The sequence below is a fragment of the Biomphalaria glabrata genome, chromosome 10 (genome assembly GCF_947242115.1).
Source record: "Biomphalaria glabrata chromosome 10, xgBioGlab47.1, whole genome shotgun sequence".
In the NCBI taxonomy this organism is placed as follows: Eukaryota; Metazoa; Mollusca; class Gastropoda; family Planorbidae; genus Biomphalaria; species Biomphalaria glabrata.
Genome location: NC_074720.1, coordinates 42,051,249 through 42,079,117, shown reverse-complemented (window position 1 = coordinate 42,079,117; position 27,869 = coordinate 42,051,249). Strand labels below are relative to the sequence as shown.

Genomic DNA, 27,869 nt, shown 5'->3' with positions numbered 1-27,869 from the left:
CACTGGTATTCCAGCATATTAAAGTAAACCAAACGATGGCCAGACTTTCACACGAGGACTGCCATCTTCCCCATTATGACGTTTGCTCCAAGTCAGCTCGTTAGCGACAGACTACAAATCAGTACACTGTATCAAAACTTTTCCCCCCTAAAATATCGGGTAAGTTTGATACTATTTTATATACTTGTGGATTTTTTGTTTTGTTTTGTTTAACAAGTTTAAAAGAAAAAATAAAGTTTAAAAGTAACTTTATAGTTAAGTGAATATTTGTGCTTTGAATTTCACCAATAACAGTGCAGCCTATTGGATATGTAATGTCTAGTATAAATATTTACATCTGCAGTTTATTCTCATAGTCATTACAATTACCAGGATGGCTGCCTGGTCGTGTGGTTAGCGCGCTGGACTGTCGTTCGGATTTATCGACGGTCGAGGATTCAAACCCTGCCCGCTGCGATCCCCCGTCGTCCTGCGGGAGGTTTGGACTAGGAAGTAAACTATCTTCAACTCTGAAGGAACATCCGAAACATGTAAAGCATTTTACTAAACAAAACAAAACAACTAATGATGAATAGAATTTCGGGGGAAGGGGGAGCATATCAGAAGTATATAGTCATAACACAAGTGGATCTTTCCCTCTTACCGAAAAGAACTTACATGAAAACATGTCATGAATAAACTTCACATGTTTATTATATGTAGCATGTCGTATGTATTCATAATGTGTTTCACCACAAAAACATTCAAACTCCATTTATGAAATCGTGTAGTTGTAATGACCATTATAGATGATACACACAATAGTCAAATGAATAGATCTGGTGATCTGACAGTTATTTTATAGAGTCACATTGATATTGATAAGTTTGTGTAATTTAGGCCTATAACAAAGAGAGTTGAAGAAACATTAATTTAGCTAAAATTGTGTTAACCCTAGTGGGAAAAAAAAATTCAAATCAGAAATGTGTTATTAATGTAGGCCTACTTCTCAAGTGTTTTTTTTTAAAAGTGAGGCATAAACAAGTCTTATATTCAAAGTACTTTAAGTTTTTGAGATGCAGTATTGGAGATGTAGCGATTAATTTTAGTTCTCTTGTTTTAATGTTTACTGTGTCGATTACTATTGTTGCGAACTTATGACAAATAGATATTAGAGTCAACGAAGGGGATCTTATCTGATAATAGTTTACAGAAGGAAAAAAAGAAGATAATTGCAGCCTAGACGTGTCCATCTGTTAATCTAGTTGGCCATGATAACAAGAGACTTTAACTCTACAAATTCAATGCTTTTCCTGGCTGTTTCAGGCGCTAAAGGCCCTACGAAAGAAGGACCACTTGTACGAAATTTTCCTAGCATATGGGATAAGAAATGTGCCTTAATCTGTGTGTCTCATCAGTATTTTATTAGGTTGTATTTTCAAAGTTATGGTTGAACGTTTTATGCACTAATGCTACTTTACATCTTAGTCTGCTGAAGTGCCTATAGGTTCAGTGATTGTTAGGTTTTTACTCTAGTTCAGTGTGTTAAAATATCACGGCTCTATACCCTGTTGTCTGTTCTAGTTTTTTTTCCATTTGTGTTTTCTTGAGTTGAGGGGTCCTTAACAGAGGATATATTCTAACCAAGAATAAATAGCATTCAAATTGTATTCCTGAACAGAGGATATATTCTAACCAAGGATAAATAGCATTCAAATTGTATTCCTTAACAGAGGATATATTCTAACCAAGGATAAATATCATTTAAATTATATTCCTTAACAGAGGATATATTCTAACCAAGGATAAATAGCTTTTAAATTGTATTCCTTAACAGAGGATATATTCTAACCAAGGATAAATAGCATTTAAATTATATTCCTTAACAGAGGATATATTCTAACCAAGGATAAATAGCTTTTAAATTGTATTCCTTAACAGAGGATATATTCTAACCAAGGATAAATAGCATTTAAATTATATTCCTTAACAGAGGATATATTCTAACCAAGGATAAATAGCTTTTAAATTGTATTCCTTAACAGAGGATATATTCTAACCAAGGATAAATAGCATTTAAATTGTATTCCTTAACAGAGGATATATTCTAACCAAGGATAAATAGCTTTTAAATTGTATTCCTTAACAGAGGATATATTCTAACCAAGGATAAATAGCATTTAAATTATATTCCTTAACAGAGGATATATTCTAACCAAGGATAAATAGCTTTTAAATTGTATTCCTTAACAGAGGATATATTCTAATCAAGGATAAATAGCATTTAAATTATATTCCTTAACAGAGGATATATTCTAACCAAGGATAAATAGCTTTTAAATTGTATTCCTTAACAGAGGATATATTCTAACCAAGGATAAATAGCATTTAAATTGTATTCCTTAACAGAGGATATATTCTAACCAAGGATAAATAGCTTTTAAATTGTATTCCTTAACAGAGGATATATTCTAACCAAGGATAAATAGCATTTAAATTGTATTCCTTAACAGAGGATATATTCTAACCAAGGATAAATAGCACTTAAATTATATTCCTTAACAGAGGATATATTCTAACCAAGGATAAATAGCACTTAAATTATATTCCTTAACAGAGGATATATTCTAACCCAGGATAAATAGCTTTTAAATTGTATTCCTTAACAGGATATATTCTAATATTCTATATTCTAATAGCTTTTAAATTGTATGTTTTTGTTTGATTTGTAAAAAATTTTTTTAGTAAACCCTAATGCTGTGTTGGATTTCTTAATAACGTCGTCAATATGCGGATTCCATGATAAATTTTCATTTATTATAACACATTATTCAATATTTGTAATACCAATGCCGAGTTGATTTATTTATGCAGCAGTCGTATGTTCTTGGGTTCAGCTAATCTGTGGTACGCTCAAAAATAAACGATTAGGAATATTTGTTTTGTTTGTCAAAAGTTTTTAATGTTTCGGATGTTCATTCAGAGTTGAAGATAATCTACATCCTAGCCCGAACCTCCCGCAGGACGACGTGGGGTGGCAGCGGACAGGGTATGAACCCGGAATCATCGAGACAGTCCAGCACGACCAGGATTTTTTTAGAAATAATCTTATCTTATCTTGCAGATATTCCTTCAAAGAATATAAGACTGGTAACGTCGAATTTGAAAGATTTCAATAGATCTTTTTCAGTGCAATTAAAAAAAAAAAAAGAAAAAAGATATTTTCAACATGCCTTTAAATATGGATTGTGATTCTTCAATCTAATAATAATATCAGTTATTTCTAGATTTGATTTTTTACAAGAGCTTGTTGTTGAAACCTAGTTTTTACCCCATGCTCAAATTATGTCTGCAGTATTTGCATCTTTATATATTTGTAATAAGCTTTTTTCCCTTCAGTTTTGAAACTTAGAAAAAGATGCGTCAAAAATAGATAGATCTTACTTCAGTCTTTAGAATAACTACGTGCCTGTTTGAACGAAATCATGACAATCTTTTGGCACTGGCAGCATCATACAACACATTAGTTTAATTTCGTTAAAGATAACACTGTCTTTATCATTATTTTTCAATGGATTTGTCTATTTTTAACAGACTATTTCATTTTGAATTTTTAGGTCTTGGCGATGAACTAAAGAAATAAAAACAAACATTTCACATTTACGCTTTCCTTGTCAACAATGTCCAAAGTGGCCGAAGAGAGAAGCCGAGAAAGAAAATCAAAAGCTAAATTAGATCGTCTGCTAGATATAAAAAAGGCCATAATGGAATCATTGCACATTTTGTCACGACATGACCGATCGTCCGATCAATCGAAGAAATCCAGCACCCGGCAACCCAATGTTACTTCTGCTTACAGACTTTGTCGAGCTTCGGAGTGGTGTCCCCTGAATCGTGTAGACGTCATTCGTCAACCAGACAACGGTTCTCACGTTGTCCCTGTTCTCATGGACCCCAACTCCCAACTTCAAAATTCTTGCCAGACATGGCCACAAGACATGTATTTTGGAAAAGCTATCTCCGATTTTCAACCATCACTAACACATTCTCGTGTAGAGCTAAATTCGACTCATAAAGACTCCACTTATTCACAGGAAGCAGATTGCAAACAGCGGTCAAAGATTACAACAAAGTCTTCAAAGCAGAACAATGTTAAACAAAGTCAATACAATACAGCAGACGATCTAGCCAAAATGAAGCATCCATCTTGCAATACTGATGTTAAATTGCAAACTGCGAAAGGAAATGTTTCCAAAGCGTCACCCAATACTATCCAAAGACATCAAGAGGTTCAAACAGAACCGGAAGAAGCCTACCCTCGAGATGTTGATGACATCAACTCAGACATTATAGACTATCTCAACCAGATCAACGACAAGACATCCACACTTTACCAATCCGACCCCCCTCGCCGTTCGACGTGCTTCTCCCCACGCTACGACACTTACGACGAGGGGTTCTGCTACCGTTACCACAGCCCCCAATACCTGCCCCCAGAACGATTCTACAGGTCTCAAGAGTACAGTACACTTCCCACCGCTGTAGACTTTCGGTATGATGGCGGCCATCACTTTTTAAGCTACACTACCCCAACACGTCAGCGTGGTTATTGCTCGCCGTATGCCTATGATAAAGATCATCTAGTACCACAGTCAGATATTAGACCTCCCTCGGAAGACAGCGGGTCTGTCTTTAGTTCAGAAACAGACTCGGACTTCATCTTCTATCCCTGCACCTCGTTAGTGGATTCTTTCAAATGCATGGCTTTGGTTGATTCCAGAAACACAAGCTTCTTGTCCCCTCCAGGAGATCTGCCTGAGAACATTAACAGCGCATTCAGTTGGAGGTCAGAATTGTTTGGAAGCAGCTTGGACGACATAACCCAGCAGTTCTTCTATGACGAGGATGCCCTGAGCGACGACGTGTTTGTAGATGATTTCAGAGCGTACCCCACATTTCAGACAGAGCCCTCGGGTGATGGCCAAGCTCACCAACACGAAGAGCACATCTCACACAGTTTTGAGAATCCTTTGTACGAATCTCCAAAAAGTCTACAGGCCACAATATGGACCCGTACAGATGTGTCCGGCGAACCCAGTGAATATGACTACACTTACCGCTATGCTGATATCGATGAAGTTCTGCAGAACTTTGACCACACGGGGAACCAAAGAGCTGACGAGACAGGCAAACTCAGTAGTATGAACCTTATTTCCGACACGCATCACTCAGCCTCAAGTGACTCCAGCGGTTCCCAATCAGTAGAAGATCACTGTCTCAATGTGGACCACGAACTTGCAAACGTATTCGACAGCCTGAGACGCAATAGCACCCAATCCAAAGCTAGGAAGATGTGGAGACAGCGCAGGGCTAGAGCCAAGAAAAATCTGAAATGTAGCAAAGAGGAGTCGGTCACTTCTCCGCCATCTTTGATCTTCAAGTTTATTGCACCGCCGACTCCAGGGATCGATGACGTCAAGCCATTAAGAGGGATACTTAAACGTAAAGACAGCGTCGATCGCGATAACGCCGAGGTCAAGTCGACTTCTGATGACAAACTTGTACACTTATCAAAGACCAACTTGGACGATCAGAAAAACGACAGCAGATATGACCCAGACACACTCTTAAATAAACAAAATCTAGACCAAAACTTTAATGTCAATCACTTTGAACATTTGGTCCAAACCAAACAAGCTGACGCGGTCGTTAATGGCATTGATGTGTCAGCCAAGGACAACAATAGTGAGAAGAAGACTTTTCATTATGTTCCGTTCCAATCTGACAACGGCGCAGTGGATCTAGTCCGTATCCGGAACAATAGTCTTGATGTCTATAGATGGAGTCAATCTCTTCACAAACGGAACAGAAGACAGGCCAAAAAGGCGCGAAAGTTGACTGCAGCTACACTTTGAACACATTTTATATTCCGTTTTGTTTCTCTGACCGAAAAGTAACAAGGGTGTTGTGTGAACTGCACAATGACATCGATATTTCAAACTACACAAGGACTGGTACAAAAGGATTCCCATTTTTTCATCTTACCAAAAACACATCTATGTTAAGGACACCTTCCCCTCTTTACGACTTAGAGCTCCTTGATACAGAGAACACAGAAGGTCTACTTTTACAAGCACGATATTTGTGTTAATAGACTGTTTTAGAGAATGAAATGACGACTTAAAGACACTGATATATAGGCCTACGTACCGGTATAATTTGATAAAGAAAGTAAGAGCTGACTTGAAATAATTATTTAAAATATGGAAACCAATTTAATAATACACATGTATGGGGTTAAAAAAAAAAAAAAAGTGAGAAATAGCAGCAAGAGATAAACCGGAAATGATCATAATAATTTGATTGACTAATTGACACAAACTTCTTTGTCCCTTGAATAAAATTCAACTATCTGATATAAACTTTTCACATGTAAATTAAGAATGAATCTGGTGTGAAAATATATTTTTGGTTTTCTATAGTTTTTTGCTTGGTGTAATGCACAAATTACAGATTAGTATTATTATCATCATATTTACCAATTTGAAAATATAATCTTTAAGTCATTTTTAAAATGAATATTCAAGTGTTCTGAATATGTTCTTCAGCCTTTGTTGGTGTGTACATTAAATGATTTGCAATAACATGAGCAAGTTGGGTGTTTGTTTTATTTGTTTCATATGATCCTTCAAAATGGGAGATTATTATATACTTCCTAGCCTAAACCTCTAGCAGGACGGAGGAGGGCAGCCCAGGACCACTGAGAGGACAGTCCAGGATGCATACCGCATGACCAGGCAAAGTTGTTGATTCCACAATCTATCAGCGAGCATATCTTGATAAATTTAATGTTGACCATTCCACTGCTTACTAGATTAGTAGTTTGGAACTGAAAGCCGAACAAGATCTAATGCCGTCTCATCATTCCCATGAAGTAGTCCTTTTCTTCAATTAACTTCACTTATCATTACATGTTCATAGCCCTAGAACAAAATTAAATGTAAACCAAATGAACCTGCTTGGGCCAGGACAACTTGTCAGGTTATTCAACTCTGCTTGATAAAGAAATCTCAACAAATACCAATAATCAGAAATAATAATTTTTTTTTTATTACCCACATTTTAATGTTTTCTCTAAAACATGTTACTGTTTATGTACAGTTCAAGTTCATTTTGAGTACAAATAAAGATATTTAAAAAAAAAAATGAGGGCCTCTAGCTGTTTACCATCTTACTGAAACAAAACAGACTGCTTTATAGTTGTCATTGGATGTGAAGATGCTGAATTAATGCCTGATAAGTAATCCATCATTACAGGAGATTTGAACTCGGTAAAATAATGGAACAAAAAAAACTTTGTTCTGTTTGTCTTCTTACATTTATTTCCCGCAGGCAGAACAAGGCACTAATACATCATCTCTCCAAGACTGGAACACGTCATAACAATACATCTTTTTCTCCAAGACTGAAACACGTGACAAAGTCATAACAATACATCATCTCTCCAAGACTGAAACACGTGACAAAGTCATAACAATAAATCATCTCTCCAAGACTAGAACACAACAATTTCAGTCATACGCAAACATCTTAGACAATAGACTAGCCCACATCAAGACTGTGTTGGTAGCATTTGTAGTTTCAAGAGAGGCATTAGTCACTTTTGTTTACTGGCTGGAATTCTGTCTTCTATATACCACCAGTTCAGGTCTGAGCAGTTAGTATATATTAGTAATTTATATCATACTAGAGTAGAGTATGTTATCATTGACTAAAGACACACTTTAATTTAAATGAAAAAAAAAATGTAAGCATGAAGCATGTCAAGTCCATCAAAGAAAGAAAATATTACAATTATTAGACATGGTGTTTTTTTTTTTTTTTTTCCTGTAGTAAGTTAAAAGGGTCAAGGACTGTTGCTTAGAGATGAGATGTACAGTGACAAGAATGAAGAAATAGATATATAACTAGCCTGTGACAAAACAGACACACACATGTCAGCAATACACATAACTAGCCTATGACAAAACAGACACACACGTCAGCAATACATATAACTAGCCTATGACAAAACAGACACACACATGGCAGCAATACATATAACTAGCCTGTGACAAAACAGACACACACATGTCAGCAATACACATAACTAGCCTATGACAAAACAGACACACACGTCAGCAATACATATAACTAGCCTATGACAAAACAGACACACACATGTCAGCAATACATATAACTAGCCTGTGACAAAACAGACACACACATGTCAGCAATACATATAACTAGCCTGAGAAAACTGACACACACATGTCAGCAATACATATAACTAGCCTGTGACAAAACAGACACACACATGTCAGCAATACATATAACTAGCCTGAGAAAACTGACACACACATGTCAGCAATACACATAACTAGCCTGTGACAAAACAGACACACACATGGCAGCAATACATATAACTAGCCTGTGACAAAACAGACACACACATGTATAAATATCTAGATATATATTTATGCACATAACTAAATATAATGACAAGACAAAACAAAGATGGGGAGTTGTATAACCACACAAAGGCAGATGTGACACTTTTAACACACACCACAAACTAGAGAAACATCTTTTATTTTGAAGAAATACTTTGTGTTTTCTATTGGCCAACTGAGCCCAACTTGAACAATGTCTACCTTCATTCAACTTCACAATACAAAACCTTTTCTAAACATTTCTAATGGCTCCCAATCAAATTGTACAAGTGCGGACGAAAAATCTAGCATTGTTCATTGTTTTCAGACATTCACCCCAGCCCTTTTTAAAAAAAATAAAACCCAGTAATGAAAAAAAAAAACAAAAAAACCTCAACAAAAACATGTCAATGATATTACCATACTTGAATAGAGAGTCAATTCAAGCAAAGAATAATAAAAGATACAATGCACTATGTCTACTGATCACATGACTATGTTATAAATAGTTAAAGTAACAAATTCATCCAACTAAACCCCATCTGCTGCCTACCTAAAAGGTAACTACGGAAACTAACTTTAACAAGTATTTCCTGATAAAAAAAAAAAAATCTTTGAAGTAACTTGTTGACAGTAACATGTTACTGCTGATTGTCAATTAGAGAAAGCAAAGTGGTGACAACACATCAAATATGTAAACTGCCTCTATGTTTTTAGAATACTTAATAGAAATTAGGACATTGTTGTTGTTTTTTTGGTTGTATATTAATAAATATTCAAATGCTCATAAATAGTAATTTACCCTAAACAAAAACACTAATATCACAAAATAGTAAATTCACTCTACTGTATCATGTTATAAACAAAATATGGATGCAAAATAGTGGCATGACAACAAGGAGCTATACTGATCCACATTCATGTGTAAACTAAACAACCAATCAGCCATTTCAACACTGACGTTCACACTCTTGATTGTAACCAAGGAAACTGACCAACATTCAAATATTGTTTTATATTTAGCGGCAACTATTCCACACACATATCACTGCTGATTGCAACTGGAGTTTTTAAAAAAATATTTCTACTTGATTTCCTAACTGACTAAAGCCACGAAGTAGAATAGTTCATTCTGTCATGTAGACTAACTTATAAAGTTATTGCCCTTTAATGAGCAAACATTGCTTATTGCCCTTTAATATAAAAAAAACTTATAAAGGGAAATCATCCAATATAAAAGATAGAGGCTTTGAATGTCACAAGACTAGTTTCCACTCCCCCCAGTATTATGACATAAGCCTATCGCTCTCATGGCAAAGTATTAGGCTTATGATATTAGTTCTTTCTGAACTATAAAGGAGCACGCTCCCGGTGCCAACGAAGCTTAAAACAATATTCTTTGAAATGGTTTGTATTTGTATTTTATTTTTGGTTTCATTACAAGTCATATAGTAAATGCAATGGTTTTTTTTTTAATATTTATGTTATTTCCATTATTAGGAGTGTCTGAATAAATAAAAAATAGTATATATATATAGTATATATATATTTAGACATGATACTTTTAAAACAAAATAAAACAGATCATGTAATATAGTATTTTACATCACACAAATCTTTATGCCAATATAAAATTAATTGACACTATTTTGGGGCTATTAACATATACAAGAGCCATTAGTTTAGTTTAACACTTCTCAACAAAAATGCTCAACCCTGGCGCTCTCTCGTTTTATTATACATATTAACTAAGTCCAACTATAATACTGAAACATCAGACTTGTCATGCATGCCATGTATACAATATAAAGATATAGCCTGCATTACAGCATTTAAAAACAATTTTTAAAATGTCCTCTGAAGGAATAACTCTGGTGTAAAAAAGGATAGAACCATAAAACACACACTCAGTGCCTCTTTCAAGCTACTTTAGCCATTACAATGGCTGTCCTACTTGGAATATAAACCTGAAATGTAGGAAAGAGAAAATTCAGTGTAAACCTTTCTTTTAAAGAGCAACAGAGCTGAGATATGATTGTATGGTAGGAAAGGGGCTTGCAATATCTGCCTGAAGAACAAATGCATCAATGTGAACAGTTGAAAAAAAATTCTTATCAAGTTCGCCAAAGTAATAGCTAAAAAGAAAAGCATAAACATCATTTAGCAAGGATTCTCAAGGCTTGTAATGTTTACATAAAATGATTTAAGAGGTTTCTGTGTCTGACCAGCTCAAATTGGTAACTAAATAATTTGAGATCTATTAGATCCACTGTCATTATCCCAGCCACTCAATGGTATAATGTGGGCGTAGTTCTTCACTTCTACTGTAAATAGAGATCTTTCTTAAGGAGATTAATTTCAGTTCTAACAATTAAAAAATGAATAACCTCTTTTCTGTTGGAAGCTAGATCATGCTAAACTACAATCAAGAGGACATTAAGACCTATCTCTTTAAAACTTCTTTAGATTAGTTTGTCATTTTAGCTATCATGTTTATGTTTGTAATGTTATCAGCGCCTTAAGCCTACATTTTGTTTGTTAACAGCCCTCTATGAATTAAATTATTATTTTGACTTGTCAGGAATTATTCTTAACTAACTGATTTGTGATTTGAGGCACATCGGCAAAATTTAGGCCATGTCGTGCCTGCTTAACTAACTAAGACCTTTACTTGACCAAAGACAAATAGTTGTGTTAAATGACTGTCTAGGAATGCTGGATATTAATGTATGGATTACTCCATATTTCATCATTTCTTCAGTGTCTTTTCCCCTGAAAACTTGAATCTAGGGTCTTTTCAGAAACATCCTCCAAGAAGAAGAATGACTTAACTGTTCAAACTTTTTGCTTCATTACTTTGACATATAGCTAATTTCTTTCCCCCCAAAGTACCTTGAGCCTACATTATGTTTAACAGGATTATATAAATTTAATTAGGACGTAATCATCTTCTTTTTTGAAGTAACGTCTGTATTATATAAGAAGATAATTATTATTAAACTAATTTTTTTTAAACAGAAAGGAGTTTTTTGTGGCCAGGCATTTAATTTTCTAAAGCTAAAATGAATATGGTAAAAAAAACAAAAAAACTTTATCAATATATACTTACAAATATATGATTGGCCCTGTTGCACCATGGTTCTGGGAAAGTGTGGTACTTGACATTATGGTCTAGTCTTTTGTGGCCACAGAATTCTTCAGCATCAGAGTCTAAAACTATCTCGTAGCTTAAACCATATTAAGGAAAGCTTTTGCAATGTAACCACACATTATGTACTAGACTATTAGATTTGCTGGCATTCAACAGTCACTGGAACTCATGTAAAATCACTAAAAGTTCTTTAGACAGAATATGATGCACACAATTTGACTGTTATGTTGTCAAACCAAAAATGTCCCCAATACAGTTTGTACAATAATTTATTTGGATCACTTTGGACCCTAATGGCATGATGGTGCTAGCTTGTGAAATGTCAAATACTTTATGTCAACTCTAAGGATCTATATTAATTTATTGTGTCTTTGAGTATCTGAGTTCTAACATGTCTGAAATAATGTTCAATGTTTCAATGATATCTCTTAGGTATTTTTTAAACAATTATTCTGTAGACTTAAATTGACTGGACTCATAACTTGCATGGTAGCTCTGATCATGCACAAAATTGAAGATATACATGCGAGGTAGAGGTGCTGTGTCATATAGCTGAGGTGCTAAATTTGGTTTAACCAGTGTGCTCTGATCATGCAAATAATTGAAGATATACTTGTGTGTTTGAGGTACTGTGTCATATAGCTGAGATGCTTCATTGCCCTAACCAGAGTGCTCTGATCATGCACAAAATTGAGACTTCCCCACTCCTCCCTTTCAAAAGCCTGACACAGTGTATGTCACATTCGTAAAACAAATAATAATTATTTTTAATGTAATAGATATTAACTATTTTTTTTTAAATTCTCACACTTCTTCAGCCTCCCATTTAACCACAGACTGTTACATCTCACCATGACGCCTCCTGATCAAAGTTAATGGATAAAGCACAGTAAAATCTTCCTATGCTTGTAAGGACATTGAAACAGTCAACATTTTATTTGTAAATATTCAAAGGATACGTTCCAGGGACCTGCACTCCAACTTTGTAATCAGTGTAGCTCTTGTGTGGGTGGAAGTTGAAAATGAAGACTAGGGTATCAGCTCTTTCAAAGACAATCACCTTGTCATCTTGATGTTTAAGACTCACATAGTTCTACACAAAATATTACGCAAACTAGATTAGATATACTTTACAAAAACATGTAACATTCAGAAACAAGATAATTATTCCAAAGACTGTTGACTATAGGAAGCTACCACAATAACATTCAATAAAAAATAAAGTAGAGTAAAAATGTTTGTAAAATGTTTTACATGTTTCGGATGTTCCTTCAGAGTTGAAGATAATTACTTCCTAGTTCAAACCTCCCGCAGGACGACGGGGGATGGGAGCGGGCAGGGTTTGAACCCGGGACCATCGATAAATCTGAACGACAGTCCAGCGTGCAAACCGCACGACCAGGCAGCCATCCATGAGTAACCCATTCAGACCTTGTGATCAATAAGGATGATGTAAAAATGTCTTTGTGTTGGCTGACCGTTAACAAGGGTGACATGGCACAATAACAAACCGCCTTAACTTTTTCCCCAACTAATGTCAGGCACCCATTAGAGTTGGATGGACTCAGGGGGGCCCTAAAAATCCTAAAGTTTAAAATCACAGTCTTCACTGAGATTTGAACCCTCGACCATTTGTTCAGGGGCCAAGCACTTAACTACTCAGCTACCATGTCCCCCGAAATTACATTTAATACAGCCAGTTAACTTTTAACTTAAATACTGTATTTTTAGAAAAACAAAAAAAAGCATACCAAAGAAGAAAGTTGGAATAACACATTCTGTTGCGTGTGGGAAAAGAAAGAGATCACAGCCAGGTCTCTATAGCCTACTGGTAGGGGAAATGTCGCCTACTACTGGTAGGGTTAATGTCGGGGCAGAAATTAATGTGACAAGTGACAAACTTACTTGGGGATGAGACAACCATTTGTACTTAGTCTCCAGGTGAATCATTGCCCTGTCAAAGTTGTTCAGGTACTGATACTTCAGAACTTTATCATCTGCTAGATTGAACTGACGCCGGCAATAGTGGAAACTTTCATTGTTGCCTATTCTGGGAAAGTCCAACCACTCTGGATGTCCAAATTCATTCCCTTGAAACCAGAAGTAAAACTGTATAATGTTTCTATGTAGACAAAGTTGCATGGCTATGCGCTAATCTAATTCTAAAAACTAAACTAGGAACTTAACATCTTGTCACATTAAGACTAAATGTTCTAGCTTTTCAAACATCTTATGTATCATTAGAACCAAGACTGAATGATATATATAATAAATAAGACTTATTGATGCTTATATGAAATTTGCTTTTATTACAAGGACTCTTTATAATTTAAAAAGAGCTTAGTGGACTTCTCAACAACTTGATGTTTTTATGAAGGAGCAGCTGTCTTCTAACATTTTTCTGACTTTGCTGAGAGATCTTTGTTGAAAACTTTCAGTCATATATGGTAGAATTGTGTTTTTTTATACTCTTTAAACCAGATATATGATAGGATTGTGTTTTTTTATACTCTTTAAACCAGATATATGATAGGATTGTGTTTTTTTATACTCTTTAAACCAGATATATGATAGGATTGTGTTTTTTTATACTCTTTAAACCAGATATATGATAGGATTGTGTTTTTTTATACTCTTTAAACCAGATATATGATAGGATTGTGTTTTTTTATACTCTTTAAACTAGATATATGATAGGATTGTGTTTTTTTATACTCTGTAAACCAGATATATGGTAGGATTGTGTTTTTTTAATACTCTTTAAACCAGATATATGGTAGGATTGTGTTTTTTTAATACTCTTTAAACCAGATATATGATAGGATTGTGTTTTTTTAATACTCTTTAAACCAGATATATGGTAGGATTGTGTATTTTTATACTCTTTAAACCAGATTTATGGTAGGATTGTGTTTTTTTATACTCTTTAAACCAGTCTCCAAGCTGCTCAACAGTTTGGATAACATATTGCTTTGCCAAAAAATTGCTGCATGTGTTATTAGATTTTGCATCATTGTAAAGTACAAATTAGCCAAGATATTCTTTTCTAATTTATGGCTGTTCAGTTTGTATCAGAAAAAACTAATTAATTCTACAAATTCATTTTAACAAGCCTCCTTAAAAAAAGACTTCAAATTTGTAAACTATTACATATTGAATGAATGCAAACAACATAAAGATGTATTCAGTTGCTCTTTCTATGTACATATAAACAAGTCAATAGCAAAGAAAAAGAATATAGGTCACATCTGTGTTTCAAAGTAACATAAAAGCTTGAAAGCTTGTTATCTTCCTGAGACATAGGCCTTATATTTACACTTACATATGTGAGTTTCAAACTTACCAATAAAGTTGAGATAAGCTTCCCCACCCAGTCCAATAGTAATAAGTCGAATCATTTTGTGCAGAGCGATGCCCCTGTCGATGATGATATTTGGTCCACTGTAAACAGACATGTGGGTGTACATTTCCTTGTCCATCAACCAGAAAGCTATAGTCTTATCTCCTACCAGAGCCTGGTCGTGACTTTCGGCATAAGCAATGCATTTCTCTGCATAGCGCCGGTTGGTCAAAGTGTGAATAATGTTGTCCAGGTTCCAGTCTTCATCTGATGTATGCTTCAGCACCTGGTCACAAGAAGACAAAAAAAAAAAAAACAACAACACTGAAACATACACAAAATTTGTGCAGGCTAATAGCCAAGGTTGTTCCACTAAACATTGCATAAATTGGCATCAAACTTTTGTCTAGTTATAAGTAAAAGTAAACAAAGTTAAGTTCCCCTTTCAGACCTTGTGATGTCAAGGTCATTTGTTTCTGTGGCCTACAGTTAACAAGGATGTCATGTGGCAAGCACAACGACCTACCGCCTTAACACTTTACTTTTCCCCTACGAATGTCAGTAACCCATTGGAGCTGGGTGGACTCAGAGGCGCTGAAAGATCCTGAAATAAAAAATCCCAGTCTTCAAACCCGGGACCCCGGTACGGAAGCCAAGCGCTGTACCACTCAGCCACAGCACCTCATATGTATAGTACAGACAATCAAATCAAGAGTATGATCAAGTGTATCAGTAGCTACTTCATTATTAATTTGTAAACTATATATAAAAGTATCAAAATTAATTACATGCTTGAAATGCCAGTTGTAATTTATAGCACACTAGCATTATTCAGAGCATGTCGTGACCATTATGTTTATATTCTACTCTACTCTAAAATAGTCATTTCTAAAACAACAAATACACAAATTTATAATTGGTTATTAAAAATATAATTCATAAAAAATGTGTGTAGAATATATTTTTGAAACTTAATATAATTATGCATTAGATCATTACAAGTAATCCTATCTAACAAAACCTTAAGACCAGTGGCATTACAATTTGTGATCCTAGTAAATGATATTTTTTTTTATGACTTCAAACCATAATTTTAATTTCCATTTATCCTAACAAACTACTTGTGTAGCTTTTAAAGGTGACTGAAATTGCTTTTAAAAAAATGTTTCATCTCAACCTGTCACTTGGCTTGAACATCAGTGTTGTAAACCTGTTAACACCCCCATCCCCTCCACCCCATTACTAATTTTTTTCCTATTGGCTATGTGCTGACCAGTGCTGATAGTGTTTTGTTTTTGAGTGAATAATAATAATAATAATAATATGGCTTGTCTTGGAGACAAAAGATTGGTGAGGAATGCATTATTTCCCATGGCTGTGCAGCCCCAGCTGAGACCTACATAATTTGCCACATCCAGGTCAAGCATAACTATCGTCCGCAGGTGGTCGATTTAGATTTTCTTTTCGCCGTCTGCGTCTGTCCTCGGCAGTGAATTTACTTTTGGTCTCAAATGTGTTTCCCACGACCTTTGTGAGTGACCTCCAGCTGTGTTGTTCTGAGGTTGTGAATAACTCATGCGGATACACATACAGTGTGAGGAGAGAGATTTCATTTTCCATTTTGTAGAGAGAAGTATATTTGAGATATTTTATTTAAAAGCTTATTACCAACTCACTCTGTCTGTCTGGTAAAATGTTTGTACACCCCTAACAAATTGCAGGACATTCATATTTAAATTTTTTTTCGTCCAAATATAATTTTATACAAAAAAAAAAAAAGTCTTACTTTAATCCAAACATCAGGTATAGCCATGGCTAGTCTGTAATCAAAGCCAGCTCCTCCTTCTTCTAGAGGCCTACACAACAATGGCATGCCTGATACTTCCTGGAATTAATCACATCTTTAGGAATTAGAGGCTTATATATATTCTCAATAAATAAAAATAAATAAAACTATACAACTTTTTTTTAATAACAGATTTACATTGGAAACAAAGGATTAAATTCGTTAAGAAAAGTGGTTGGGGAGAAAAAGAAAATCTATTTTAAAAACGTTTACATGATTTTTTTTTTTTAATGTTTAAATAGTTTTGATAATATGAATATTTCAAACACTAAATGATAACATTTTTTCCCATTTTTTTAAATACTTTTTAACAAAACTTAAAGGCTAAACAGCCACTGTAAGTCCAAACCCAAACTGCTTACCTCAGCAACTGTAATCATAAACTCTGGGTACAGTGAGTGAAGAAAATGGTTAGAGAGCATCAGATAAACCAGGGACTCTGTGTCAGTGTTCAGACCAAAATACTCATCATAATGACCACTGAACCCATGTCCTGTGGAGTACAAATAGCAACCAGAAATTTACTTGCGTTTTTATTCAACACTTTACTCTGAATGCTTTGATTTCCCCTCTAAAGTATTACCCATGTCAAAAGAAAACAAAACCAAGCCTAGACAACTCTTCACACTTACCCATGCCATGGGAATGATACAGCATTGAAGTGACACCATCAAATCTAAACCCATCAAATCTGTATTCTTCAATCCACCATCGTAGGTTAGACAAGAGGAATCGAAGTACTTCCCATCTAGGAGAGAAATAGTTGAGAAATTGTTGGATCATGTATCATTCAGATTAAGCTTAACTTGAATTTCAGAGAGTCTTCAACCAACAGAAAAGATTTTAAAAAATAAAAAATAAAAAAAAGTTGAGAAATCTTTGGATCAAGTATCATTCAGATTAAGCTTAATTGGAATTTCAGAGAGTCTTCAACCAACAGAAAAGATTTAAAAAAATAAAAAATGATAGAAATAGTTGAGAAATCTTTGGATCACGTATCATTCAGATTAAGCTTAATTTAAATTTCTGAGAGTCTTCAACCAACAGAAAAGATTTTTTAAAAATAATATCGTCTATCAATTTATGTGAAAAAAATTCTCCAAGGAAAAATACTTCCATGTTTATTTCTTCTATACATTATGTAAAACAATAAAAAGTTTGTTTATTTTCTTACAGTTTCATTCTGTTGATGCACTATTGATGCCTAAGTTAAGCAAGCAATGTGTCTTTGCTGTGAGTGATTTGAACAAGACAAACTGAAGTGGAAATGAGATAGGATCTAAAACCATGAAACATATAATAGCAGCGCTACAGTACAACTGTTATGGGGAAGAGGTTGGAGAAAATGAGGCTTATGTAAGTAGGCTTCTACCAGCACATAAAACTACGGTCCTCCAACTAGTCAACACCTAGACACAACATATATTGCTAGTTAACATCTAATATGACCTATTCAGGGCCCCAAAAAGTACCTTTCAAATCAGGAGAGCTAACTGAATCAGAACCCTGTGATCACAAACTATACTATACTCAATTCTTATTAAGAGTGTGGTGAATGATTGCAAACAAAAACTTTCAGACTGCTAGTTGTGAGTACATTTTACATTCTAACATTTCTGCTGAAGATTTCCTTGAGTTTAAGTTTCTATTCTGAGATTACAAATTTAGAAATTTAATATTAGCATGATTCAACTAAACTGCAGCTTGCTAACCATAAACATGACCTACATACTCAGTATAATTGAAAAGTCTTGAGTCCCATAGGTCATGGAAACCTCTAGGTCCATCATGAAAATAACAGGAATTGGTTCCATCAAACTGGTTCAAACCGTCCACTGTGTTCTTCGAGGCGTGACTGTGGACGATATCAAGAAGAACAACAATGCCATGGTCATGGGCAGTGTCCACCAGTTCTTTCAGCTCCTCAGGTGAGCCATAGCGGCTGGAGGCAGCAAAGAAACTGGTTACTTGATAGCCAAAGCTTGCATAGTAAGCATGTTCCATTATGGCCATCAACTGTATGGCATTGTAACCTGAGGGGAAAAAAATTTCATAAGTTTTGTTTCAACTAAAAAGTGTTTGTCAAGGAAGGGAGGCTAGAAAAACTTTCAAATATACAGGAAAGTCAAAGATTTTCAAGTAAAATCAGATCAGAACAACATGTGCATGTATATTTTAGTTTGAGTCAAGGTTTAAGCAAATAATAATGAATTTAAAATTAGTTTTGACCTGATTATACATTTAAAGAGAAAAATCCATTAAATTTTTGGAATATTACTACTGGTCTCTTCAACAAACACCAAACACCAACTAATCTAGTTTTAGAGTTAGCCTGATAGTTTAGGTTTAAGCTTGTAACCTTGGCTGCCTGAAGTCTACAGCACAGCCCCCAAAAAGTTCTAAATCTGATTTGATTTTAATAATGAAGTAACAATTAGACTCTATGATAGTCAACTGAGTTAGAGATTGGATTGAATTATAATATTAGGAGAAAAGAGTGGCTTTGTCTAGGTTTTTAAAGTAAAGACAAGTCAATATTTAAGGCATTGTTGATTTCATCTTTTATTTTGTTAAAGTTCAATTCAAAAGCTTAGAGACATGCAGTTAGTTGGACAAGATCTGACCGGCATATAAATTTGTACAATTTGCTTTGGAGGGCATGCTGGATAAAGCACTATGAGCACTCAGCACTTAATATATTAGCCAAGAGCTCATTTTATATTTTATATACAAAATCTGTAGGTACTAAGACAAACCAGTCTCACAAACCTTACCTAAATCAACAATTCTGGGAATAACATTCTGTGTAAACTGTTTGTATGTGGCAACTTTTCCTTCCCATGATGCAATCCCTACATGACATTCATAGATCTTTAAGCCCTTTTGAGGACGTGGATGAACATTTCTGAATTTGTAAGTCTGAAAAAAAAAAGTGTCAAAGATATTTTAACATACTGAATAAAATAGCCAGATTTACTTTAAACAAAATAATAATAATAATAATACAGACTAACTCAGACAATAACTGAAAGTACAGCTGAATCTGGCTAACTGGATCACATCTAGACATGATCATTTTGGTCCAAATAATCCGCTGGTCTGATTAACTAGATTTGACTGTATAACAGGATTTGTTTTGGTACATGTGAATTTAGTCTGAATAAGCGACTGATCCGATTAACCGCTGGTCAAATTAATCAGAATCAACTGTATATTAATCTTTTTTTAGAATAAAAAGATTTGATTAAATCTAATGCAAGAACTTGAATCAAATCACAAAAATATACTTTTAGTAAAAATGTGTTTAGGGCAAGTGAAAACACTAAAACTCCTCATTTCAGTGGTCACTGACATACACAGACTGACAAATCTGGAAGCACTAATACAAGCCAATTAATAATGACAAATGTATAATAGAGTCACTTACTTCATGGTCTGGTGGGTCCCAATAGATCTGCTCAAATATAGGCACTGTGGCTGGTCGAGCAACCATTTTTGCCCAGGGACAGATTCTGTCTACAATCTCTCCATTGTGAAGCCTGATACCAAGCTAGAAAATGAAGACAGTGAAGACTTAGAAAAGACGTGTAACAGCAAAATATGTGCAGCAGTAAGAAATGTACAGGAATAATGATTGAGTGGTAATGTGCTTAGCTTCCAAACAGAGGAAGGTTTTTAGTTTGAACCCTAGTGAAGACTGGTATTTCCAGGATCCCGAGTCCGTCCATCTCTAATGTTTACACACTTGACATTAGTTAGGACAAGTAAAGCAGTTGGTCTTGTGCTTGCCACATGACAACCTCATTAACAGGTGGCCATAGAAAGAGTTAACTTTTACATCATCAGCCCTACAGATTGAAAGGTCAGAAAGGGGTGCACTTTAATTTAATAAATGTATTGAACGATTAAACCTGCTTATTATAATAGTTTGACCTGCAAATTAGTCTTATTTTATCTTATCAAATACATCCAGATGATGTGAAAGGTGACCTCTGGCTTACATCAATAAAAAAACAACTAATCAAGGTTGGAAACAGTTTTGGGAAGCAGACATTTTCAGCACAGTTCTGGATAAACCAACAGGTTGATTTAATGAATGTATTGATGTCCAAGAAATACATCTAAATGTTATTGTTCCAACTACAACGCTATTGTACCTTCAGTTTAGTTTGATGTTTAATGGGACAACTTCCATCTTCATTGGCAGGAATTGTTAAGTGCCACCGGCCAAAATCTCCTTTCTTGAAAGCAAACTTCTCCTCAAACTGCCAGTTATCTAAATGATTTCAAGTGGAATGGTAAGATAAAAAAAAATAATTGAGTATTTCCCTTATTACTTTTGAAGAGAATCGTCACTAAAACCAAGAACAAAATTAATTAGTTGAAATATTCCTTACTGAAATCTCCTCGCAAGTACATCCCAGCGGCACCCGGTGCCCACTCAACTGCATTAATTGAATTGTCGCGCTGGCGGTGGATTCCAAAAACCTGATAACCTCTGGTGAACTTTTCCACGCTACCTTCATTTTCTTCAATTTTATTTAGCAGTTCGTAAAAACACTTATACCTGATTTGTGAACAAATATCAAGAAACTTAGCAACAACACAATTATTTAATGGGCATGAGTGCGTTAATGTTATATAAAAAAGTGATCATAAAGTGAAATCATGAGCTTGAAATCTATGCTTTATCCCATGCCATAAATGAAGCATACTACTAGTAACTTGCTTTAACGATTAGGATGTTATCTCCTTCTTTGAAGGAACAACTTTCATTTTTGTTTATAAGACATAATTGTCTGCATTTTATTATTTAAGTACTTTCCACCAATAGATCAGTAAATACCATGAGTAGGTCAATCATTGTGATAAAAAGTAAAAGTAAAGAAAATTAGCAAATACATGTGTACATTTATTTACACGAATGCCAAGACATCCATTGAGTTTCAATTGGGCCATAAGTTTTAGCTATCAATTTACATTTCACTCTTCTGTCTTGCAATGTTTTAAGTTGGGTGATTTTAACAATGGTATTACTCTCAGTTTAGTGTTTGTGCTTTTGTTCTGGTTTCTATAACACTATTTTTTTTCCATGGACAGGTTGTTAGCCTATCGCACAACCCCTGTGTCCCGGGGTGGGGGATGCACCTTTTGTCTGGCCTCTTTCCTAACAGACCTGTCCGGCTTGGTAGTACCTGCCAGGAGTGATGAGCTCCCGCCGGTATAGCTCTGAGGGTCATTGAGGCACTCAAGCTGTCACACCACGGCAAGGTATGTGCATCAGGTGGCAGTAGAAAACACCAAACTGTGGGAGATGAGTGGACAGAAAAATATAGAAATGCAGATCTTAGAGAGGAAGTGGAGATGGATTGGTCACACCCTTAGAAAAGATACCAGCAACAGAGCTAGGCAGGCCTTAGAGTGGAACCCCCAGGGAACAAGACGCAGAGGAAGACCAAAAAGAACATGGCGACACAGTGTACTTGAAGAAGCAGAGAAGACCGGGAAGAGCTGGGATACCATCAAAAAGCTAGCAAGAGACCATGGAGAGTGGCGTGTTTTTGTTGAGGCCCTATGTTCCATGAGGAACTCAAAGGAGTGATGATGATGATGATTACTCTCAGTATTTCCGCGAGTTTCAAGTTCTACTGAAATAATTAACTAGTAGGCCAACAATTGAATTATTCTCTCTCAAAAAAAAATAAAAAATTAAAGTGTTCTGCTAAATACTCAGAATGTGCAAAGTGTTCCGTTAAGGAAAAAGAAAACGTTTGGGAAACACTTAAAAAGTATTCCTTTGTGATAAAACTTCACAGCTTTTTTTTTGGGACCTGTTCTACTCATGTTTTCTTGAGATGAAGGATCCCAAACAGAGGAGGTATTTTCTAGTATTGATGTGACAGATTATTATTTAGTACTTTAGTTTTATGTTCTTATTTTCAATCATAATAACACTTAAGTATTTTGTGTATTTATTTAGTCATAGTAACTAGTTTACTATGAATAAGATACAGATTTTTTAAATTAGTTTTTTTGTTACCATTAATCATTGGCATTTTTCTGAGTGAAAAATATGCAACAATGTGATTCAGATTTTCTGTTTTTAAAATTAATTTTATTTTCTTTGCAATAAATATTTCAGCATCTTGTGTTATTTTATTGTTCTATGTACTCTATGCAATTATCAACAAATAATCTTGGCTTTAGTTCCAGCACTAATGCAATCAAGAATGTGATTTATTAGATTATAGTTTTGTAAATAAGAAATAGGAACAGCAATTGATGTTTGTTACGTTTTGTTATATGATGACACTCTTTAAACAATGTACCAACACAAAACGACAATGTCATTGTTTATATTATTATTATAGCTTTTATATAGCGCTACTTTCATGCTTATAGCATGCTCAGAGCGCTTTTGGTCCAATCTCATTTGTGAAACAGTGGGTGGGAAGGGGTATCTAGGAGTTGGTTTTCCATGCTGCCTTTAGGCGCTCAGTAAACACAACTCTGCCCGAGTCGAGTGTCGAACCTCGAGCCCCCTTCTAGGTAGCCAAGTCAAGCTCAAGTGCACTTGGCCACTCGACCACGCTTCCCATGCTTAATCTTTATTAACACTGTAAATATTATTTAGTTTCTATTCCTTCATTTTAGATCTCTTCCCTTTTAACATGCCTTTGCACCATTCCACATTTACATTACGATGCGCACATAAAAATGTTGATTAGGGGCTAATTATGATTACCGTTTTCTCGCTACCTATTTTATTATGAAATCCTGGATTGATTGGTGTAACTTAATAGAAATGACAAAGCTTTTGAATAAGCTAATGCAGTGAACTTGGTCAAATGCCTTGAGATTTCAAATATTTCAAATGTTCATTATCTAAAAACCATCAATAAACCTATTAGATGAGTTTCACATGTTTTTAACATTCTGTAAATTATATTTATCTAGGTGATGTTGCTATGTTCTAACACTTTCCCTTCTAATCAGAGAAGACTCTGCTGTGACTAAACATGTCGAATCTGGAACAGTAAACTTTGACACATTTCATGTGTAAGAATGAATCTGTCCAAGGGCTATTGGAGATGGCAGCTTTTTGTTCCCCGCACTTCCTTCTGTCTAAGTCCTTCCAGTTACAGTCTGATCTTGGGGATTATCCTTCCTTCAATCATAAATTTTGATAGCCGTAGTCCTTAGGCCCTGCTTGAAGACATCTCTATAATGTTACTAGCATGTTCTTTGGGTCAGGTTATGAAAGGTCACAAGCTTTTTATTAAACCTTTGTATTTAATTTTCTGCATTTCATTCTATCCTCTGGATACATTGTGTTGACCAGCTCTGAGTATAAAGGCATAATACCTGTACTCATAACACAGGCATTGTAGACTAGCCCTTTTTTCCCCAAACTTTGTTTGAGAGTTTTGCTATGGCTGTAGAGAGCTTCTTAATTCTTTTTGTCACCTCCCAGTCTTAGATTGCTGGCAATAGTTAATCCTTGATAAGTAAATTCCTGCATTACCATAAAGCTTTGATTTCCAATACAAATTTAAAGTATATCTGTGATATCCTGTTTTGGTGAGACTGATTGTAAACCTCTTGACATGCAACTGCCAGAGCACTTACAAACCTTTTGCAGCCCTACTTGCAAATAGTTGAAATAGGGGGCAGGGGAAAGGGAATGGCAAATGCAGTGTTTTAATCAGGATAAATGCATTCCATTTTGTTTTGGCTTTTAATTTTAAAATTATTATTTTTTTTTTTACATGTTTCGGATGTTTCTACCAGGCAGCTTTTAAATTTAAGCAGAGCCAAGTTAAAAAGCTTTCTTAGCTTTCCATCTGATCTTTGTGGATGTATACTCCAATTTACAGCAATTTAAATTCACTAACAAGGACAACAGAAAAGAAAATGCAGAATACTGTCACTGTTGGGAGTCAAAATTCATCCTTGTTAGGCTTGTTTTATCCTGCTTTTAGAGTTAATTAAAGGCCTAGAAAGTAGAGTAATAAAATAAATAATATTGTACAGTGCCTTGCTTAATTTCTGAAAAGTTGACACTGACAAGTTTCAGTAGCCTTGACTCGAGTAGCTTAGTAATTTTAGTTGGACAGTATAATTAGTATAGATTATATAGTAGCTTCTTATATTAGGCACAGCTCATCAAATTCTCCTTTTAGAAACACGTCGCTTTTTTTGTTTATAATTAATTTGTTTTTATGTTTGGAGCTAAAAACGATGTTTCCGGACAGTGCATGTCCAATTTAAGATAAGTTCCTGTATTTTTGTTCCGCTTTTCCAAAGCAGATGGCAGTTTTTTAGATTCTCGGTAACCAAGTATGTAAAGCTATTGTTTAAACCTCCCCCGGCAATTCATACCCATATAAGGGATGAAGGCTATATTATGAGCCTGTTTGATCGTAGGCTGGTGGATCTATCAAAATAAGCTTCCAAACATCTTTAGAAAGACATTCCAATCACATTCATACTGTTAGCTGTTAAATAAAATTTAAAAAGGAGGTGTTTCAATGAATAATAATGAATTAAACACATTCTCCTATAGTGCACAAGGCAAAATCGTAATAAGAAATATTATTGGGAATTAATAAATCTATGATTTTTTTCAATAAATAAATGTGACCTAGATCGAGATATCTAGAATATATAATTTATGAATGAAAGAAAAAGTGCGGGCTGCTAATTTGAAGCCAGAGACCATGCCCACTGCAGGTGATCACACCAGGCGAGCGCTGGTGGTGAGGAGAGGTATACACTAAGCGTGTAGTGTCACAACCTATCATACAGGCAGTGGAAGGAAGGGGGAGAGAGTCATGAAAAGAATTATAAGCATCTATGGGAGGGAGGGGATGTAACAAAACGAACATCCAAATTATGAAAAGAAGAGGGTCCTTGGATGGGAATTAAAAGAAAGAGACAGAGAATACATGTAGCCTAGTTGAAAATATCATGTTTGTTAAATTATAATAATTAATTTATAGATCTATAATTATATAGATTTATTTCTGTTTCTACACATAGATTATATAGGTAGGCATATATATATATATATATATATATATATATAGAGAGAGAGAGAGAGAGAGAGGCAATATACTATAAATACATATTGCAGAAGTGAATCTACTTCTTTTAATACAATCTAAATAATTTTTAATTAACACAGATATAATTTATTAGCAATAACATAGTGGTGTTTCTTAACGGTGCTCGATGTGTGCTGAAGGAGAAAGCACAAAAACTGCGTTTATTATAGGAGCATGAAGTGACCTGATTTATTTTAAAATAAAATCTTGACTATGAGTGGTAATTCAAAGAAACACAGCTATTTTTATAGTCCTTTAGTTGCAGAATAAGAATCTGCTTTCAGTTTTTTTGTAAGTTAAACCGTCACCAAATAAAAAAATAAAATAAAAATTTGACCTAGTTCCCGAATACGGTGTGCCTAATATAAGAATCTACTATAGATCTAGTGTGTGGATCCATTTCTACATCTACTCTATTATCTATATAATTAAAGATCTAGACTAGATCTATATAAGTATATAGGCTAGATTCTAGATTTATCTATTCTAGATTAAATAAATAAGTTTTTCTATTCAATCGGCATAACAGAAAAAGTGTAAACAATCGTTACAATCGGAAGCTAAGTTTCGTAAATTTTATACTGCTCAAAGTCAAAGCTTTTTAAAACATACTAGACTACATAGATCTAGACAAATTCCAGATCGAAAGGCTTACCGTCTTCGTATCTCGTGCTCATATGTACGAAGATACCCGTCTAGTTGAAAAGTTTTATCCAAATTCGGTTCAGGAGGGGGAAGATTGCTTTCTCCTTGCGCCATGTTAGCAGAACTTGATGCGTTTATTTCGTGTCGGTACATTATCCTTGAACTCGAAAGACACCAAGGTCAGGTCAAGTCAAGGCCTAAATAGGAGTCTTAAAAACTAACATCGTCTGAACACCCCGCCGACACGTACGAACAATATGCTAGATCTAGATGTAGACTAGAATGTAGATCTAGAATCTAGATCTAGCGACTCGACCATTTTTTCCCCAAGTGGCCCAAGTATCAGTGGCATTGCTTTTACCCTTCTCAGTTATTAGATCTAGTTTTTTTTTTAGGTCTATAAATTCATATCGGTTTAGGATTTTTGTTCCATGTATTAAATTATTATCCAGCACATAGACTAGATCTAGATCTAGATCTGCCTCCCTCCGCATTTCTTCATTCCGACTAATTCACTTTATTCATCAGAAACTTCTAAGCGTTTAGGAATATGAATGATACCGGGGTCTATGTCACATACTTACAATACACATGAATCAATAAAAATTTAACCAATTATCTTATTAATTGTTTTGTTTGGTATCGAAAAGGCAAATAAATGCTACTAATTGAGTCACTCTCCCCTTATTTTTTCTCGCACTTACGATTCTCTTTATCAAATTGGAATTTTGCATGAATCACATAGAAAAAAAAAGGAGCTTATTCTAACAGTATTGATAAGCTTTTTTTTAAAAAATGATTTTAAAAATATTTTTCTTATTTTATATATACATCATCTTTGAGTATTAGTTCCTGGAAACTTCTTCCCTCAGAGCATGAGGCCTCCTAGGCTCAGTTCCATAGGATTCAGAAATATGAACAAATATTTTGCCCTGTGACACGCGAGGCCTCTAGAAAATAATAAGATCCACTTTGCTGACCTAAGCTAATTGTTCTAATAACTTAAAAAAAAAAAGAGTAAGTGTCCGCCTAATAAATTAGAAGACGTCCCAAGCAGCATTAATATTAACATAAGATCTAGTTAATATAGATAGCTACTGTCTGTGTTGAGACTCCGCCAAAATTTTTCTAAGGTTCATACCGGCCAAGGCATATAGTAATGATGAAAAAAGAAAAAAAACTTTTATTCCGTTTAATTGATCAGAGCTGTAAAATCCTTAAACTTTGTTCAGGTTGGGGAACATTCAATTAATAACGATGAATTATTACTGGATAATTAACAGGCCACTTTTCATTATCGCTAGCGCTCTGACTACTATTTTTTTTTAAA

The 27,869-nt window shown here is 34.7% G+C and overlaps 2 protein-coding genes across 2 annotated transcripts; one reads left to right on the top strand and one right to left on the bottom strand.

The window, feature by feature from the left end:
• On the top strand, positions 1-7,307 carry LOC106050780 (uncharacterized). Its single transcript, XM_013205821.2, has 2 exons — positions 1-159; positions 3,597-7,307. Exon 2 carries the CDS (start codon positions 3,660-3,662, stop codon positions 5,892-5,894), a length of 2,235 nt encoding a protein of 744 aa, XP_013061275.2. The 5' UTR covers positions 1-159; positions 3,597-3,659; the 3' UTR covers positions 5,895-7,307.
• Positions 7,067-26,710, bottom strand: LOC106050774 (1,4-alpha-glucan-branching enzyme-like). The gene is made up of 14 exons (XM_013205812.2): positions 26,550-26,710; positions 21,185-21,354; positions 20,945-21,063; positions 20,215-20,337; positions 19,562-19,706; positions 18,520-18,820; positions 17,420-17,535; positions 17,150-17,280; positions 16,728-16,826; positions 14,945-15,227; positions 13,507-13,691; positions 12,561-12,694; positions 11,560-11,677; positions 7,067-10,417 (listed from the first exon to the last, which is right to left on the bottom strand). The coding sequence occupies exons 1-14, from the start codon at positions 26,690-26,692 to the stop codon at positions 10,370-10,372; spliced, it is 2,115 nt and encodes a 704-aa protein (XP_013061266.2). The 5' UTR covers positions 26,693-26,710; the 3' UTR covers positions 7,067-10,369.
• Positions 26,711-27,869: the final 1,159 nt, after the last annotated feature.